Genomic DNA, 21,111 nt, shown 5'->3' on the forward strand with positions numbered 1-21,111 from the left:
ATGGAGGAAGATCTACGAATATTATAACAAGTTTGGATGGATTTCTAAATTCCTTTAGGCATTAATTAAGATGTTTTATGGAAAAAAATGGAGTGGGAGTGGGAGTGGAATCGTTGAGGGCAGCAATGGATACCTGCAACGTGGGCGGGAAAGGACCGATGGTGAGCAAATGCATGTTCGGATTTCCGACAGCATGAAGGGTGGTCTTACGGGCAGCATAGCAAAAATCGCTGGCCTTTGAATAAAATTGATCAAACAAGGAACTAGAGAACCTTGCCCTTCTCACAAAGACGTGATCATTTCATCCCACCACAAAGGATTTATAGACAAAAATGGGGGAATGAGAGGAAATGGGGAAAACAGGCGCAAGGCCAAAAGCCAATCTACACAAAGTTTGATAGATTTGTCTTTACAAAAATAGCTCATAAGTTTTACAGACCAAAGCAACATCAATAGGCAAAGGCAAAGGAGGCAGAACAACTAGAATTTCTCCCCAAAAACTAGATGATAACATCACCTATGAGGTAACATCTTCCATTCAGATTAGTAATGCAAAATGGCAAGAAGCTATTGTAGAGCTACAGGAGAAAGCTTTCTTTTTCAAATGGCTCGGTCCATGTCCTTCTGTAACTATGATAAGAATGGGTTGTAAAGCAATTTGGGGAAAGGAATGTCAGTTAAAAACCCTAACAAATGGTTTTTATATGGGGATTGCTCCTAGCAAAGAAGATAAAAAAGATATTCTAAACAATGGCCCTTACCTTTTAGAAGGTCGAGGAATATATCTGAAAGATTGGGAGCCAAATTTTGATCCAAGCAAAGAAAAGCTAAAGGTTTTCCCTATATGGATAAATGTATATAATATGCCTGTTGAATATTGGGGGGAGGAGGTTTTGGCATAGATCGGGAATATGATAGGAACTTTTATCAAAGCAGAGGAAGTTTTAAACTTAAAAGACTCATCCTCTCACCCAAGGGTTCTTATAAACATGAAGGAAGGAAACCCTATCCCAGACTTCGTCACCTTATGCATGGATAAAGGAGTATGGAACCAACCTATTGAAGTATGGGAAGGGATGGAAAGCCCGATTCTTGAAGAGGTGATACATAATAGCAGGCTTTTAAAGGGAAGGGACTAGAAGTTGAAAAACTACTGGATGAGCTTGAATTGTGGGAATGCTAGAGAGACATGGAGAAAAGTTTAAAGGAACAAAACTCCTCTAAGGAACCCAACAAGATACAGGCGAGCTTAAACACAAATAGGGTAGCAACTTTTATGGAAAGTGATATTATGGTGATTGAGGAGCGAGAGCAAGGGGATAACGAGGTTTCTACTCAAGTGGTCAAAGAAACTCCTATGGAACAATGGCAAGGACAAGAGGGAGTTGAGCTACAAAAGGAAGTTATGGATCCTCAAAAGAAAACATCTATGTCAGAAAAGGTATGCAAAACTCCTTTAAAAATCCTTGAGAATGGAATTCTGTAGATAAGAGTTCGCCATTAAACCTAGAAGCATACTCCAGAGATATTTCAGGAAGGTTCATGGAGGCACCCTTGATGATGCAAGCACAAAGGGAAGTGGTAATGCAAGAAGAGAGTAATAATATCTATAAGGATATAGAGGTCTCCCCAATTCAAAACCTTTGTGACTCCCTATCGAAACCTTTGTGACTCTTTTAGGGAAGCTTTAGAAAGCAATAGCATGAGGGATGCAGGGGAATCAACTCAGGAGGAGATAGACGGGGAGGATAACTTAAATGACTTAGGTTTATTGGAGCGTCCAGGAATTTTGGAAGAGAGATCTATTGAGCAAACAAGCTTTATAATGCTGAAACCAAATGTGGGGAGCAAAAAGAAGAGAGGACCTAAATCTATCAAGACAAAGCTGGAATTGGTAGGCAATGCAGCTAGTCAATCAAAAATTTTAAGATCGGGAAAAGGTTTAGCCTTTTCTCGGGAGCCATGAAAACCCTATCATGGAATGTCAGGGGCTGCAATGCCTTTGACAAGATACGATTGATCAAAAGATGTCTTGATCTGTCGAAACTAGATTTGGTGCTATTACAAGAAGCAAAGATTAAGGAGGATGATTTTGCAATGTTTAAGAGTAAATTTAGAAGATGGGAATGCTTGCTGACAGGGGCTCAAGGAGCTTGGGGGGTATGGCTATTTTATGGTTGTCAAATCTTTTAGAGGTAACTGCTATCCATCTTGAAACAAATTGCCAATGGGTAAAAATCTATGTTAAACAACTCCACTACTCCTTTTCAATGATAAACATATATGGTCCAAATAATAGTGCTAAGAAAAGGGCCTTATGGCAGACTATAGTAGGTAAATTGCAAGGCATAGACAATGAGGTGGCAATTCTAGGAGGTGACTTTAATGCAATTTTGAGTCCTGAAGACGAAAGAGGTGGAGCTCAGAAAGCCAACGAGATTTCAGCAACTTTGTTAATGATAGTGGCTTAGTGGAAATTCATCTCAAGAAAGGTGAATTCACATGGACAAATAGAAGAGAAGGTTTTTTGCATATAGCAGAAAAGTTGGATAGATTCTTTGTGGTAGGCAACTGGGCGGAGGCAAATTGGTTATGACTTGTAGATATTCTTCCCTTTCATGGATCAGATCATTTCCCTATCTTTTTGAGAATTCAAGATGAGAAAACTCTGGATAGATGCCCTTTCAAATTTGAAGCTGTGTGGCTGAAAATAGAAAGCTTTGCAGATTTGATCGCTGAATGGTGGAACAAAGCTCCAAAAAGAAAAGGTAATAAAGCTTTCATTTTTTTCAAAAAACTACAATTTCTTAAGGATCAATTAAAGATTTGGAATAGAGAGCACTTCGGTAATATTTTTGATAACAAACGGATATAGAGGAGAAATTAAAAACTTTAAGCCTCTGGGTCATTGAATATGGCATGTTTGAAGAGGACTTTAAGGAAGAGAAAGCCCCGAGAAAGGAATTAGATGAGTGTCTAGCAAAAGAAGAAATTTTTTGGCGACAGAAATCAAGGGAAGTATGGTTAAAGGAGGGTGATAGGAATACACAATTTTTTCATAATTCGGTGAAAACTAAAAGGGCAGCAAATAAAATTTTTGAGATTCAAAATCTAGAGGGGGTTCTCATCCAAGATAGTGAGGGGATCAATGTAGAGGCAGTGAATTTTTTCTCTCAAAAGAAACAATAGGTAAAATAGAACCCTAACGAGGTGGAAGAGGTCTTGGGTGTCATTCTAGCTATGATCACTAAGTTTCAGAACAAAAAACTAATGGCCCCAGTTATGGAGTGTGAAGTAGTTGAAGCTTTAAAGGGTTTAGGTGGGGATAAAGCACTAGGTCCAGATGAGTTTCTGGCAATGTTTTTTCAGATATTGGGGTTTATTTTTCAAAAAGAATTGTGGGAAGTGGTTGAGGAATCAAGGCAGGGGGGCTTCATTCTTAGAGACTTCAATAACACTTTCATAGCTCTAGTGCCAAAAAAAGCCACACAAACGAATTTTGAAGATTTCAGACCAATATCTTTATGTAACACAATATATAAGATTATCTCAAAGGTGATGGCTAACAAACTTGAATAGGTTTTAGGCTCAATCATTTCGGCATAACAGAGTGGTTTCTTGCCAGGAAGATCATTTTTGAGGGAGTTGTTGTTGCACATGAAGCAGTCCACACAATTCGAGCCTCAAAAATGCAAAATATGATGGTTAAACTAGACATAAAGCGGGCCTATGATGAAGTAGACAGGTGCTTCTTGCTTAATGTGTTAAGGCGGTTTGGGTTTGGACAAGAACGGGTGCAGTGGGTGGAAAGTTGCATATTTGTCCCTTGTTTCTCAGTTTTGATAATGGTAGCCCTTAAGGTTTTTTTGAACAAGAGAAAGGCATTGGACAAGGGGACCCCCTGTCCCCTTTTCTCTTTATTATTATGACAGAGGTTTTGGGAAGGTTAATTAATAGGCAGTGTGAACAGGGGCTGTGGAAAGGGATTAAAATTACAGAGGTAGTGGAAGCCTTAACTCATTTACAAGTTGTAGATGACACCATTCTAGCAGGAACAACACATGTATCGGAAGCTAAAGCGATGAAGCAAACTCTAGAGCTTTATTTAAGAATATCAAGGCAGTTCATCAATTGGAATAAATCGGAGATCTTCAACACCCCACAATGTGTTAAGATTAGAATTTGTAGGATCATGAATATAAAAATTGGATTGATGTGTAGTAAGTATTTAGGGATCCCTTTTTTTAATGGTAGAAACAAAGCAAACCTTTGGAATAATTAGATAGATAAATGCCAGAAGAAGATGGAAAGTTGGAAAGGTAAATGGTTGTCATCAGCAGACAGAATCTTAATGCTCCAAACAGTAATCTCGGCCATGCTAGTGTTCGCAATGATGTGCTTAGATATCCCTAAGAAAGTTGTTCGAATTTTGGAGCAGAAAATGAGAAAGTTCTTTTGGTATGGGTCCAATGAAGGAGATAAAATACCTTTACTTGCTTGGGAAAAGATATGTAGACCTAAGGAAAAGGGTGGAGCAGGGATTAGAAACTAGCAACTTATGAATAAAGCTTTGGGAGCTAAACTAATATGGGCGATGTATGAAAACCCACAACTCTACTAGGTGAGAGTGCTGAAAGGAAAATATTTAGATTCAGAGGATAGCCACAGGATTTTTATAGTGCGGGATCCATCGAGAGGGTCAGCAATATGGAATTTTATGCTCTCTTGCAGGCAGATTATTGTGAAGCACATTTCTTGGCGTATTGGTGATGGGAAACAAGCAAAATTTTGGGAGGATTCTTGGAATGGTCATAAAGATTTGGGGTGTGATGAAAAATTTAATGAGCTAAAAGCCTACTTCAAAGAAAGATGGGGGGAACTTGTGTCAGATTATGTGGCAGAGAAGGAAGGTTTGGAAGGGATGGAATGGTGTTGGAAAGATTTTTCAAGGGAGGGTTTGACAGAACAACAAAAACAACAAATGCAGAGCATCTTAGATGAAAGAAGACTGCTCTTGAGCACAAAGAAAGATAAAATTATATGGTGTGGATCCCTTTTAAGAAATTATTCAATCAAACTCGGTTATAATATTCTGGCTGAAACAAACAGTGAAGCATTTACCTCAAAAGATCTTTGCTGGAACAAGGATATACTACCCAAGGTAGGAGCCTTTGCATGGGTAGCTTACAATGGTAGAATTTTAACTGCTGAAAGGCTAAGCAAAATAGGCATAATAGGATTGTCAAGATGCCCTTTTTGTGAGAAGAATGAGGAAACACTTGATCACCTTTTTGTTTAATGTAAGTATGCAAGGAAATGTTGGGACTTTGTCCAATTTAAATTGGGATGGTAGGGGCCAAGAGCCCAAAATGTTAAGGAGGTGTTTGATGGATGGCCAAGGGAGCAAAGCAAAACAACTCTCTCAAGCATATGGTTAGTTGGCCGATCACTGATTATATGGGAATTATGGAAGGAACACAATAGAAGAATTTTTCAAGGAGAAAAAGATTCTGAGAAGATGCTTAAGTAGGATCATCAATGCTATAGAGGAGATAGTTAGTGCCTCAGCCACAAAAAAGCAAGCGATGCAGATCCCTCAAACAAAGGAGGATAGTGTGTTACAAACCTCATGGCTAAGGATAAGGTTTAAATTCCCCTCGGGTGCATTGGTGACTCGTAAGAAAAAGTTGAAGTTTGTAAGGATAGAATGGAGAGCCCCAACGGAAGGATGGGTTAAAGCAAATTTTGATGGAGTTGTGAGTGGTAATCCAAGGGCTTCAGGAGTTGGGGTTGTTTTGAGAGACAGTCCAGGCCACATATCTTTGAAAGGAGCAAAAAAGCTACCCATAGGCACCAATAAGTGTCAAGTAGCTCTGTTAGCAGTAAGGTTAGCTAGAAAGGAGGGGATAAAAAAGCTACACTTAGAAGGTGATTCCCTCATAGAGGTGTAGGCAATATCGAAGTTGCAAATTAATGCATGGCATCTCCAAACAGTAATTGATTTAATTTTGCAAGAATTGAGTAATTTTGAGGATTATAAGATTACTCATATTAGACATGAAGGAAACATAGAGGCAGACACTATCAAAATGGGCAACCTCCTTAAATGATGAATCAATGAAGATAGAGTATTTAGATTTTGGGGTGGAATTGAATCACCCAAATCAATGATTATCTACTGCAAGAATCATTTATTGAAAATGACTCCCAAGGACGGAATAGTCAGAAGAGGGAGTTGAAGGCAGATTTGAATGGTGTAGACGGTCCTTTTGGCTTGTGTTAGAAGTGCAAAATGTGTGGCAACAAAGGCGATTTCTAAAAAAGAACACTGACGCATTAAATCAAAACAGAGCCGCATCTAATCGGAGCGTGTGAAAGGCTGTTTTAATAAGAGTGGTGGACAGTTTATCGATGCAAAACTCTGAATTAAGAAAAGAGTGACTGCAAAGATTTAATGGAGCCAACTTTTATCTTCAAAACGGAGAAGCAACAGAAGCCCTTGTTTGGGAAGGTGGTAGATAAATGTCTCAAACAAATGGTGAAATGCCCATCAGCAGAGGTAATTCGCGCAATGCAGGAAACCTTAGGTCCCCTCTTCCAAGAGGTAGACCATCGATGGAAGGTGTAGGTTGACATTGCGGCAATGTTGATGGCATGGGGTTTACAAGTTGGTGACCATGAGCAGAATGTAGCTTGGGTAATGGAGGCACTTTTTGAAATGGCCTTAATTCTAGATATGGCGTCACTCTTGGAATGGGCACACCTCGGGTGGGCTTTTGATTTCAGTGAAGGCTATGAAGACGAAGACGAAGGGAGGGAGAAAGGGATTTTCCCCTTTATCAACTGGCCACAGGTGCAGGTCGACAAAGAAGCTTATATAAATGAATGGCGCAAGGCGCGGGGAAGCTTGAAGGCTGCGATTCGGCTTTATTATGAGCAACAGAGGAAGGCCACAGTTCCTACTAGTTTCCCAAAGAAAAAGTAGTCTGCAAAGCGAACACACAGATTTTTAAAGTAGAATGGAGGGCACTCAATTTTGTTGAAGATGGTTTGAACCCATTTTGCAGAAAGGGTGAAAGCACTGGATGGTTTTTGTTGGTGGCATTGGAATGCAGTTTCCTGATCGACGCCATGATCATCTAGAATGAGGGGGCCTTTTGAAGCGGATGTCAGAGCAAGGGGAGGATGAAAGGCTTTGAAGACTGCGAAACAATTTTGAGAATCGGCATGCAATCAAAGAAAACATTTTTTGGTTTTTGTTACTGTGGAAGTTTGTCTGGTTCAAGCATGCTGAGGTCATCAGGACCTAGGTAGAAGGTTTAGTGAATACATGTTTATTAGGTGTGTTTATGAAAGTTTATAAGTTGGTTGAAGAGGTTTCTATGTATTGGCAGTATAGGAGGAATCAATGTGTAGTTGATATGATGGTCCTTTAAGATAGAGGAATTTGGGCCTTTATGTTTTAATGTAAATCTTATTATTTCAATAAAATATAAACTTATTACTGACCAAGAAAAAAATTAAGATGTTTTACGGATTACAAGGATGCATTGCTTGCTCATACAGATTTGTCAAATGGGTCCATCAGAATTCTGTGTTAAATCCACCAAATTTCTAATTTCAGACCGATCCTAAGTTTGTTAAGTGGAAATTATGATGTAGAGAATGCTGGAGAGATGAATCATATTCAAGTTAGAAATGCAAAAATGAGTTTCACTAATGACATGCCCTAAAAGTAAGATTCTGCATTGGTTTGGATACATGCCAATTTTTTTGAACTTAATTCCGTAATGAAGAAAATGTTTACCTTAGTCCATCTTTAGTAGTGTTTGTAATTAATTAGGAAATGGCTGGTTTGCATGCAATGTAGACTACAAAGGTTGATCCAATCAGTACAATTCTTTTCCTCTTCAAGTAGGTTGATATTTATCTCTTTGATGTTTATCTTCAACTTTATTATTCTTTGAAAGTCTCACAAAATATTTTAGTTTCTTACCATAATGAGTGGGTATTCTCATGTAGGTCCACAAACTGCATTTGGTGCTAAAATTTGGGTTGATGATGCTATTAAGTAAGTTTTCAAAAATTTCTCCAAGCTGAAGGATATTATTTCACAGGTTTCTTGATATAATTTTTATATTAAGGTACGATAGAGATGTAATGAAAATACATTTATTTTTACCACATGCCATTTCTTTTGAATATGCTAAAAACATAAATTTTCTTAAGACATCAAAGCTTAATGTAGACCCCAAAATTATGTATGATACAAATAAGATAGTCGTAATAAGCTTTTCAACATTTCTAGTAGGTATTGGAGTCTATTTATGCTATTTTCCATATGAGAATAAAGCAGATGTGTGCTAGCTTTTTGTATAAATAATATAATTCTGCAAAAGTTCATTGTAATAACAGCATTCTAATGATTAAAAAAGGTTGATTAGAGGAATGGTTTTGTGTTGGAATTTAACAAAATTGAAATATTCAAATTCAATTGTTAATATCTTTTCTTGAAAGCATCCTATTGCTTTCTGTGATTAGGTTCAAATTATATTTACATTGTATGATTGTGCCTTAGAAAAGAGTACACAATGATAGAAGCTAGATTACTGAAAGAATTTCTGGGTAAATTTGTCATTGTTTACCTAGATGATATTTTGATCGTCAATAAGATGTTAGAAGAGCATATAATGCATATTTGCAGGGCCTTTGAGAGGCAAAGGGAAGAGAAGTTGTTGATTAACCTGAAGAAGTGCGGTTTTGTGAAAGAAGAGCTAGTATATCTGGGATTTGTAGTTTCAGCAGAGGTCTAAAAATGGACCTAGAGAAGTTGAAGGCTGTCCTTGAACGGCCTACTCCAAGAAGTGTGAGTGAGGTAAGATCTTTTCATAGTTTGGCTAGCTTTTACATAAAGTTCATCAGGAGTATTAGTAGTGTCTGTGGATCCTTGATTGAGACAATGAGAGGGTATAGCAAGAAGTTTAAGTGGACTAAAGGAGTAGACAAGAGTTTTGAATTGTTGAAATGGAAAGTTATTGAACAACTTGTTTTAGCACTTCCAGATTTTAATAAGGTGTTTTAGGTAGATTTGTAATGTCCCTGGTTCGGAATTTACATGATTTACCCTGGAATTCCCAATTAGGATTTGGATTGCACTTGGTAATGATAACTTGTATGTTCCCTCCTAAAAGAATGCCAATTCCAAATGATTACCATAAGACATTATGCATTAAAAATTGAATTATATTAAGAACATTATATATATAAAATTCTGATTTTATTGTTACTAATAGATGTAATTCATAACTACTAGTAATTAGATATATTAGATCTTTTAGATTATAGAACATTCGAATGTATATTTCAAATACATACTATAGATTTAAAATATTATTCTTTATATATATATATATATATATATCCATTCTAGTTAACAAATATATTTATACAATTAGAAATTCTGATTAACCACTATTTATATATATAAATTGTAATTACGTATGAATGTATATAGCTTTTCTATGTATAATGAAAATGATTCTTAACAGATGCCCTTATACTTCCCTTTTATATCATGTCTTATTCCAGAATTTTGGATTATGAAAGATAACTGTGTATCTCTTTTAATGTTGACAGTGAGCTCTTCTTCTGATTTGCTTTCGAGATCAATACTGACTGCTCACAAAAGGTTGACTGGTTGCGTATGAATGGAGGAATGGGAATATTTATAATGAGTTTATCCTCATCTGATTAAATATTGTTTTTATATATGCTATTCTATTCCTTTATCTATATCTCATCTTCTATCTGTTCTCCAACGAAAGCTCACTATCCTATTCAATGTAATTTCCGACTGTTATATATCATTATTGCTGAAGTTTTCCTCTTATAAACTGTTTGGATATATAACTGACTGTATTTCTTCCTGTTCGATATATCCATTTTTTTCTGTCTACCATATACTATTCACTGCACATAATAGAGTTGTGGAATTTCCTCTATTTAATCATTTCCACGTCCCTGTATTATGTATCTGCATATCGTTGAATACGGAATGGCTTGTTAATGGAGATGTTGGGACGACTTCCAGTTTATCATACTTTCTACCTTGTTGCTAGTGTGCTCTTCTATATTGGCAGATTATTCACTGATTATTACAAACTTGTTTTATTGTTCCTTCCAAATTCCCGACTTCTCTATTTGATGGCTTATGTTTTGGTTTTTTGTGTTTACCATTTTTTTTGGATATTCTCCCCCGCTTTGTTGATATTAATAAAACTATATATAATATGGAGATAGAATGGTTGTGACTCTTCGTAGAGGTACAATGATTATTATGTAATGTCCCCTCTTTAGTTCGACATGGCATTGATCATGGATCTGCCTATTCCAGACTCTCGTAGGCAAATGGTGTGGAAAGAGAGTCAATTCTGCGGATCAGATAGTCATATCTTGCTCTTGAAGAAGTGTTAAGAGGTTATATTTTATCATTATGTGATATTGGGGCCCACATGTTATAATTTTAATTTGAGTTGCACTTTTTATTTTATAAAATTACTTTATTATAAAAAAGTGCATTATAATGAGAAATTATAAAGGATGTTTCTAGAAGTTCTAGCAACTTCTTAGAAAAGTGAATAAATAGAGGGCTGGGCCTCTCATTTGGACATGCTTGGATTGGAGAACTCTTCTACTTCTTCATTGTGAAGACATTTGTGGACTTTGGATCTGCAAATTATTCGATCTTTGGGAACGAATCACTCCCTTGGATTGGCGACTTTGAGGGTGTGAAATATCACCTGAATTGTTGCATAATTGGAGTTGGTATTCAGCCATCTCATTGGAGCTTATTGAGAATTCGTTGTTAGGGTTTGTTTTTGGTTGGAATAAGGATTTCAGATTTGCCCTATCATTGGAGAAGCATTTGACAAGAGTTTGAAGACAGAATAAGTGCATTTTCAGAATTGGCAAAGCAGGGTTCGGAACCACATAATTGCTCATATCTCCTCAACCCCTTGGAGTTATTTTTTATGGTTTTACAGGGTTACTACCTAACCCTAGGCGCCCATTTTCCTTGCATTTGGGGGTCCCAAAACCCTAATATTATTTTATTTCAGCAGCCGTACAGGTACGGCCTGGTACGGCCCTGCTAGTTTGGGCAGCAGCAGCAAATTAAGGACAGTTTGGGGGTGCGGTTGGAGGTCTTCATCAACGATCTGCAGCAAAACGTGGTGTTTTTCCATAGTTCTTCAAACCAGGTTCTTGCATTCTGAAATATATGTCAATTTTTGGGTAAATTTGCTGTCATACAGTCATTGTAATAATCAGTCCAGAATTGGTAATAAAATAATTTCAGAATTTATTGCGTTGTAATTGAAATATAGTTCAATGGCTTTATATATATTGTAATTCTGTGATTATATTCTGAAAGTATCAAATCTGAAATTACCATATTCTGAATATTGTTACTGTTACACGCCAAGTGTTTGACAAAATTCCTAAGTTCAGTTTGAGGGTTTCTGTGGCCTTTATAGAGAGGGTCATTACATATTATAATATTTATTATTATTTATCATCATGTGTAATTATATGAACATATAATGATGTTGTAACACATAAAGATTTATTTATTTGTGATCTCTTGATTAGCATCTCTATTCAATTATATATTTTATTTATTGATAATACTATTTAATTATAATATATTATTCTATTATAATAATAATTCAAAGATAATTATATAATAGACATTATAGAAGATAACTTAGTTTAATATTATCGATATATTTATTAAATAAGAATTTGGATACTCTATTCTTATAAGATATTATTAGTATTTATCAATATAATTATTATTTTAATTATAATTACAATTTATTTGTTCATTTATTTATTCCTTATGTTCATTCTATTATTAAAATTGATCTTGGAAATGGGGACATTACATGATTGTAATGCTAGTGGTAATGCAATTGGAGTTGTTTTAAGCCAAGAAAGTAGACCCGTTGCTTACTTCAATGAGAAGTTAAATAATACCAAAAGCAAATATTCTATTTATGATTAGGAGTTTTATGTTAAAGTTCAGGCATTGAAGAAGTGGAGACATTATCTTTTGCTTAAGGAGTTTGTTTTATATCCTGATCATTAAGCTTTGCAATATTTGAACAATCAAGGAAAGTTAAATCAGAGACATTTGAAATGGGTTGAGTTTTTGTAGAGTTATACACTTGTCTTGAAACACATGAGTAGGAAGTCTAACAGGGTTGTAGACGCTCTTAGTAGGAGACAAATTTTGCTGACAGAGATGTAAGTTGAGATTGTTGGGTTCAGGAAACTCAAGAGTTTGTATTTAGTGGATTTTGATTTTGGTGAAGCTTGGAAAATTTGTGTAGAACTTGTTACTCTAGACAAAACTGGGTGGTTGGATTTCATCATCCAAGATGGTATGCTATTTAGCGGAAGTCAATTATGCATTCCAAGGAGTTATGAGGGAGAATCTCATCAAGGAAAAGCATAGTGGAGGGATGACTGAACACTTTGGTTGAGGTAAAACCATTGCTCTAGTTTGTGAGATTATTATTGACCACAGTTGCAACAAGATGTCAAGAAGTTTGTACAGAGTTGCAGAGTATGTCAGATGGAAAAAGAAGCAAAGAAAAATGTAGGGTTACAACAATCATTACCTAAACCAGAGAAGCCATGGGAGGATATCAATATGGACTTTATTCTTGGTTTACCAAGGATCGAAAGAGGGCATGATTCAATTTTTGTAGTGGTTGATTGGTTTTCAAAGATGACACATTTCATTCCTTGCAAGAAGACTAAAAGACTAATGATGTTGTTCATGTCGCAAAATTGTTTTTCTGAGAAGTGGTGAGACTACATGGTCTACCAAAGTTTTAGATTAAGACACCAAGTTTGTTGGGTAATTTTGGTGCACATTGTGGAAGAAATTAAAGACAAATTTGAAGTTTAGCTCATTGCATCATCCATAGACATACATAAATGGTGAATAGGAGTTTGGGAAATTTGTTGCGATATTTGATTGGAGATAAACCAACGGGATGAGGTTTGATTTTACTACAGGCAAAATTTGCATATAATAATTCTAACAAAGCACTGGTAAATCACCATTCTAGATAGTATTTGGGAGTAGTCTTAGAAATGCTTTTGACCTAAGGAACTTGGATAAAGGGGAGACAAGTAGTGCTGAAGCTGAAGGTAGAACACCTGAAGAACATCCATGAGGAGGTGAGGAATCACATTAATAAAATGAATACACAATACAAGGCTAGGGCAAATGAGAAAAAAAGGCATGAATTTCAGATTGGAGATAAATTCATGGTTCATTTGAGAAAGTAGATATTTCTAGTGGGAACATATAATAAGTTGAAGATGAAGAAGTTTGGACCATACACGATATTGAAGATGATTCAGGAAATGCCTATGAAATAGAATTGCCTAGTGAACTGAATATTTCACCAGTGTTTAACATTTCAAATTTGACAAAGTATCATGAAGGAGGTGTTGAAGACAAGGTCACAAAAGCATAGTGGAGTATTTCGGCAACTATTTCAGATACAAAAGAGATTGAAGATACATTGGACAATCATATTGGTCAAAGCACAAGAAACAAGACATTTGAAGAATATCTGGTCAGATGGAAATGAAGACTTTCTGAAGATTCATCATGACTGACAAGGGAGAAGGTTAACCATCTTGGTATTCCTTTGAACACTTGAGACGTAACAAGGTCACTTCTCAAATTACCACGAGTGTTTGATGGAGGAGCATCCTGGATGTAAGGGCAATCTTGCATTAGTAAAAAATATTTCTATTTTGTTTTTCAATAAGTGCTATCTCAGTGTTGACTTACTATTTTTGGAGGCTTACTATTTTTAGTAACTTGTTCGTTTGAGCATAGATTGTTTTGATTTCATCCTACTAATAAAGTCTCATTGCAATATCAAGTCTGTGGAGTTATTGAAATTTTATGGTATTGGTAGTAGGGTATAAAAACTTTGAACTCAGTTTTTAAGGTTTTAGAGGCTCTGAAAGTGGTCAAAACCTGGTAGATTGTAGCTTGTGTGAGTTGGGCACCATAAATCAAATCGCTGCATTTTCAAAATGAGTTATAATAGTCAATTGGAGCAACTGGTGACGAGTTATTGTCTTCAGAAGTTGTGCCGCTTAAAATGAGCAAAAATAAAAATTCCTTTAGAATTTCTGTCAAGTTCAAAAAGTTGTTGGGGCCTACTCTAATGTAATAAAATATGAAAAATAATAATAATTTAGAGTTGGTCGACGTTAGGGTCTAGGGTTAAAATTCTAGAACCTACTTGGGTAGTGGAAAATTGCCTATATAAAAAAGGGCCATAGGGCTGTCTAGGGTAGTTTTGGGATATTGATGGTGGCTCTAACTTACAAAATATTGTACGGAAAATGCTTATGTGGCTTTGCATGTTGTATTTATGAAATCTGTAATTCTATGCTTTTGGAGATAGTAAGAAGCCAATTTTCTATTCTTGCAACTTGCTATTATTTCTCTATTTCTATTATGTGTTTATGTTATTAAGGGGAGTACCCTTCATTATTTTCTCACCAAAACAACTAATAAAGCAAAAGGGGACTTAATTGGCCTAATATGCTCCATAGCCAACAACTCTTAAATAGTCTTCTCAATCTCATCTTTTAGGAGTTTGGGGTGTCAATAAGGAGTGATCATGATGCGCTTGGTGCTCTCCTCAAGCTCAATGATGTGCTGTATGTCTCTATCAGGTGGCCTGCCTGGTGGTATATCACTAAACACTTTAGAGTGTTTAGTTCTAAGTTGTTGTATATCTGACTGGTAAGTTGGCTCCCTATCTCATCAGGAGTAGGTAACAACCTACACTCTTATGCCCACACAACTGCATCATGTCTAATGAGACTTTGCATATGTTTGAATGAAATCTCCCTCAAATTACCCTCTCTAATGGTCTTAAGATTATATTTTTTTACCATTAATTTCAAACTTCATTTCCATGTCCTTGATGCTGTGATAAAAAGCCTCAATGGGATGTAACCAGCTCATACCTAAGACCATATCAGTGTCTCCCATGTGAACAACTTTAAAATCTGCTTTAAATGCATAATATTTCAGCTTTATGGGAAGCCCAAAAGTCATCATTTTAATTTTACACTTGAGTGTGTAACCATCAACCACCTTAACTTTAATGCCTTCAAACTCTTTAGTCTGTATACCCATCCTAGATACCAACTGTGAATCTATAAAGTTGTGCGTAGCACCTCTATCCAACAATGCAATAACCTGCTGCCTTACTAAGAGACCTCGCATCTTGAAGGATCCCTCTTTTTTCATTCTAGAGAGATATAGTACCTTAAAGGTTGGAATCATCATCAACCTTTTCATCATTAACTACTTTTCCAACAATTTCTTCTTCATGATCAGCTGGCTGTCCCTTAAAATCAGAACTATGTTCATCCTCATAAAACCATTCCATAAGTCTATTTTTTGCCCTTAAGCTTCATGGGACACTCATTCTTTTCATCATATGGATCCTTGCGATAAAAACAGTCTTTTCCTCCTTAGATCATTAAGTGTTTCCTGATCTAAAGGGGCTGTCATAGGCTTCTTTGAATATGATATTTTCACTATTTTGGGTCTGCCTTGTTATCATAGGTAGAAGTGGATGGATTTGAAGAAAACCTATTACGAGGAGTTGACAATTCTAAATTCCTTTCCTTTTTCATGGCTATTTGCAAGGTGGGTGGATCAAGAGACTTAACCCAACCCCTAAGATGCTCAACCAAACCATCTATAAAGAGCATCACACACATCCTCTCTAAAATGTCATAAACCATCACCTAAATCTGTTGAAACTCCTTGATGAAGGTCTCCAAACTACCAATCTGCCTAACTTGTGCCAACTCATGAAATAGGATTCTAGGTCCTTCCTCTCAAATCTCTCTACTGATCGATCCACAAACTCCTAGTAGGATGTTATTTGGTCATGATGTAAAGAGACCAACCCATGATACCACTAGTCATGGGCTATTCCATCTAAGTGCAACATAACAAATTGGATAGCGTCCTCCTTGGACATAAGACACAATGAGAGGTAAGTGTCAAGCTTGTGAACCCAAGCTCTAGCTGTAACCTTACGAGTCCCATCAAAATGAGTCAAAGTCAACTTCTTGGTTGCTTCAAGTCACTTTTCCGATGCCTTGGTCTCACATTGGGACATCCTCTAGAATGCTCCCGCTTTTGGCTAATAAATTTATCAAAATTAAGATGTTTAACATCAAAAGATAATGCATCCCACTCAGCATGTAATGCCAACACATCCTCTATAAATGATGCCACCTCAATCTAAGCACTAGCGTCATCCAATTTAGGCCTGAAAAAAGACGCATAGGCTCATCATGTGTACTTGTGCGATCAGCTCGATGATCAGCTCTAGACTTGTGTGAACTCTCTAAATACTCTATGTACTCTTGTCTTTCCTACAACCCCTAGGCAAAGAAATTTGCTTAAGGGTGTTAGAGAGCTGCTGAAGTACATTAGTTACCTGGTGTTGATCATATGCCAATTCTTGCTGGCTATGTACAATCTGCCTAGACAACTCTCTACCTTCGCTCTCCCCATAATCACCGAAATTACCTCCAAATCTGTCACTCAGTGTGCCAAACTGAATTTCTTGTTCCCCCTCACCTAGTGGTGAAGCTCTACCTTTGTGAGTATAATGAAATCCTGCAATGAACCTTTGTGGCTGCATGTATGAACCCAATTCCTTGTAGGATGGTAGAAAACCACTCTGATACCAATGTAAAGAACTTTGCTAGCTCTCTCACCAAGTATGCTGAAGAAATGATGTTTTGATGTTTTTTTGATAGTTTTTGCCATTTTTTTTGCGTTTCGACAATATATTATTTTTTTGTTTTTTCCCAAATATATATACTTGTTTGAATTTTCTCAAAAAAAAAAATGAATACAATGTAAGGGAATTGAAAACGAAATACAACAATACACATCAAGCTTATTCATTTCATATATATAAGTAAAGATCACAATGCAAGAAAGCTGTAATAATTGTGACACTTATTATATGTCCACAAGTAATAATCGCAGCAACCAGATTAGTATGCAAGGATTGGGGTGTGTGATAATGAATGTAACGTGGTAACCTTCCAAGCAAAAACAAGCCTTCTAATTGCAGGTGCAGGCTTTGTGAATGGAATCGTAGCCCCTTCAATTTACTCTCACTGTGAATGGTGGGACTGTCCTTCAAAATCACTGCAACCACTAAATTTATCAACTGCAGCCTAAGAAAAATGCTGCTATTCACATACAAATGCATCCTTTCAGCCATGCGATAATAAACCGGGATCTAACACTGAGAATCCACACTCAAACCCTTCACTTTCGATGCACACTCGGCTACAAGAAATAGCCGCTGAGTAACACAATTCACCAGCATTCAACACCGATTCAAAGTGTTTATAAATCATGCAACAATCATCCAATCTCTGCAGATGAATTTTGTTCAAACCCTCGACGAGTTTCTTACCAACAACAACATCAAAAAACGCATGCATGGAATGAATCCATTTGGTCTTTGGAGCTGCATTTTATAAAATCAATGCAATAGATTTACCAATACCCAAATGGCTAGTAGTTTGTAGTTTACATTTTTCACTTTAATCATGACTTTGCTTTTTTGGTTGCACATTTGAATTTGAACTAATATAATTCATTCCCTTAGGTGCCTTAATGCACTTTTTAATAAAAACACTTAACTTATGCTTATAATGTTATTAATTAAGTATAACATGATTGAATAACGCCAATTATAACTATAGGCTCATAAATCCTCAAGTAACCTACTCAAGTGCAGAAGCACCACTGATCAAATATAAATCCTAAGTGCCAAGCCAAACATGGAAACTTGCCAACACTGACTTATATAAATAGTAAGTTGACCATTAGAGACCCTCAAAACAATTTGTTAGCCCACAAGTTTCAGAATGATGAGCTAACAATGCCAATAATCTATCACCTACTAAAAAAGGGACATCACATGTTTATTGCCGTAGTACACCCAAAAAAGGTTGGACAAGTGGCAAATGAAAAATGCATGACTCATGTTACATGATGCAATCTCCACACTAGCATATGACAACTATTTGATAGTGAAGGTACTCCAGATAGACTTGGAAAGAGAAAATGTGGAAACATACTAAGGCAAGGGCACTGAAAGGGAGTATGAAATTGGAAGGGTTTACAATCATGATGCTACACTTTTATTTTTGGAAGGGATAATAGTGTAACAGAAAGGATGCTCATGTCTTCGCCATTTTTTGAGATAGTGGGTGGGTTAGAGGTTTTGGAGGCCTTTTTAGAGGGATTTGGGCAAACTAGTTGAATGTTCACCCACTCTAATTTTAGAGACACTTAGTATTTGGAGAATTGGAAACTAAGGGAAAAGGGAGCTCTTCTCAACTTTCATTGCCATTTGCATTGGACCAAGGTTGGTGCTTGATGCCATGAGTTTGTTCTTCCTTTGATTTGGGCAAAGTAGTTGAATGTTCGCCCACTCTCTAATTTTAGAGACACTTAGGATTTGGAGAATTGGAAAACTAAGGGAGAATGGAGCTCTTCACAACTTTCATTGCCATTTGCATTGGACTTGGTGGAACCCAGAAATTTTGGGCATTTTCTTGAGATGCATTTGTCAGGGTTAGTTGATGGAAAGAATTTTCTCAGTTCTGTAAGGGCAAATCATATATGTTGACAATCATACTGTTAAGCATGGACTGGAAAATGGGAAAGAATTACACTTTGCTATGGTTGAAGGGGACTTCAAGCAGTATGAAGGAAAGTGGTGTTTGAGACCTGGTCCAAGGCCAAGAACAACAAAGTTATATTATGAAGTTAATATCATATCGAGATTCAATTTCCCTGCAATATTTGTGGAAAGAATAATCAGGAAAGATCTTCCTCTCAACCTTCAATCTGTTGTTGCTAGAGTTGAAGTCAAATCTGGATCAATTTGTAAGGATGTTAAGGCACTCTATCATGAAATCAATCAAATGTTGGAATCTGCAGAAGTTAAGGATAACCAGTCAATTAGTACACTGGATTATCTATGTAGAATTAGCATAAATGACCTTGCTGATGCTTGGAATAATTGGGTCACAACTGGACAAAGGTGTAGTTTGGATAGACCTTGTATTGTTGATGAAGTTCATCTTCGAAGACTTGATGATTTGCTTGAAAATGGAGGTGTACATTGTAGGGTTGTTACCACTATAACTATAAAGGTTCCCTCTCAAAGTGTCTGGAAGGTTTTGACGGCAATAGAGAACAAACAATTATGTGCGAACATGAATTCTGGAGCCTAATAAAATAAAAGGAATTTGTGTGTTTGCTTGTAATAAAAAGGAATGCGGCATGCAAATATAAGAAGATTTTCTATTGTGTAGAAGGCCCAGGTAAATGTGGTGCCTCTTAGTGTAAACATACTGTCAGGATTGAAAGAGGCCTTTATAGAATAAACAAGCCTGAGCAATATTACAAGGAAGCAACGAGTTTAAAGGAGAATAAAGATCATGATCAGGCGATGATGTGTGCCACAAGTATATTGCATACATCACACCTCGTATATTCTAGGCGTTGCCCCCTAGACCCCCAGTCATTGCGGATATCAGTCGTGGGAGTCTGACCAGTTGAGAAGACTTGGAGTTGCTGCAGGCATGGAGTGTCTGTGTACCAGAGGCACTGGGAGTAGGTGTTGGCCGTGAGGCTATTTTGGTGGATGCGTAGAGAGCTGGGGAGGAGCTAATCATCCAGTTGGAGGCAGTGCAGCGACACTTGGTTCAGTGTACTCGGAATTGGAAGGCCGAAAGCGGCACAGGTGGCTATCAGGGTCAGATGTCAGATTGGCTAAGGTGACAGTGTTGAAGACCAGTTAGTCAGTCAATGTATTTTGGTTGTTGATTTCTCTCAGAGATTTTGTAATAGTCGTCAGGAGACGACTTTTCTTTTTGGGGGGGATGATGTCGTCGGTAAAAATTGTGTATTGGCCGATGGGTCCCTTCGGAAAGGAAATTGTGTATCAGCCAACGGGTCCCTTCGGAAAGGAAATTGTGTATCAGCCGACGGGTCCCTTCGAAAAACTTCTTATGTAGCCGATGGGTAAATAGTTTGTAGTAGACATAATGTATCTGGCCGATGGACTCCTTCGGGAAAGTTCTTCGGAAAGTATTTATAACCCCTTCAGGAAGCATTGTAAAGAGGATATCATATCATACAAGAATAATGTACTGTGGGCATATGCGAATAATAATAAGAGTTCTGCTGTTTGCTGTTCATGTTCATTATCTGTGTGCAATTATTAATTAACCTATGCGGTAAACAATTGATTGTTATTACAGGGGCTCTAATCAGCAGTGGTGTGTTCAACAGGTGTTTTAAGATGAGGAGGATACACCTACTTTTCGTAGATTAACGGCAGAAGAAAGACGAGCTTATACCATTGCAGCGGTAGAATATGCTAAAAACACTTACCAAAGAAAGAATAAAGACAATAATGCTGATCAAGGAAGTCCTGCTGGTATATTTGCAAGAAATCAGCAGCAAATTGAAGCATCTAAAAAGCCTGGTAATCAAGCTCAAGCCAAGCAAAAAGAAGGTAATCAATCCTATAGGACGACCAAGCAACCAGTCATGCAAACCAATGGTAAGCAAATATTTGATTGTCATAGTTTTATGAGTCATGCTTTATCTGAGTTAAAAATCACTATGCCTCTAATGGAAATGATGAAATTTTCTGATTACAGGGATGAGATTGTGAAGATATTGTCTAGTGTGCAAGATATTAATGATAAGGATGATGTTAGAAATAGCGAAGAGTCACCTATTGTATATTTAGGAACAACATTGAATAAAAGGTCAAATCAAGTAGACCCGTTTTATTTAACATTGTTGATAAATAATAAATTGGTAAAGAATTGTATGATTGATTTTGGCGCAGAAGTAAATATCATGTCTGTTGATGTAATGAAAGAAATAGGTCTCAAAGTTGATACTCCTTTTGGTAAATGCTATGC

General features: G+C 36.7%; 1 protein-coding gene across 10 annotated transcripts in view; it reads left to right on the forward strand.

Annotated features, from left to right (window-relative positions):
* The window catches only part of LOC149538416 (uncharacterized protein C16C9.01c-like), a 199,259-nt gene that overhangs the window by 32,689 nt on the left and 145,459 nt on the right, over positions 1-21,111 (forward strand). For all 10 annotated transcript variants that reach the window (XM_089799734.1, XM_089799730.1, XM_089799728.1 and 7 more), the window contains exon 2: positions 8,023-8,071. In XM_089799734.1, the coding sequence (XP_089655860.1) occupies positions 8,023-8,071 (49 nt within the window). The remainder of the gene's footprint in view (positions 1-8,022; positions 8,072-21,111) is intronic.

This window comes from Cupressus sempervirens, chromosome 9 (genome assembly GCF_028749045.1).
Source record: "Cupressus sempervirens isolate cs-2001-9-10 chromosome 9, ASM2874904v1, whole genome shotgun sequence".
NCBI classification, from domain to species: domain Eukaryota; kingdom Viridiplantae; phylum Streptophyta; class Pinopsida; order Cupressales; family Cupressaceae; genus Cupressus; species Cupressus sempervirens.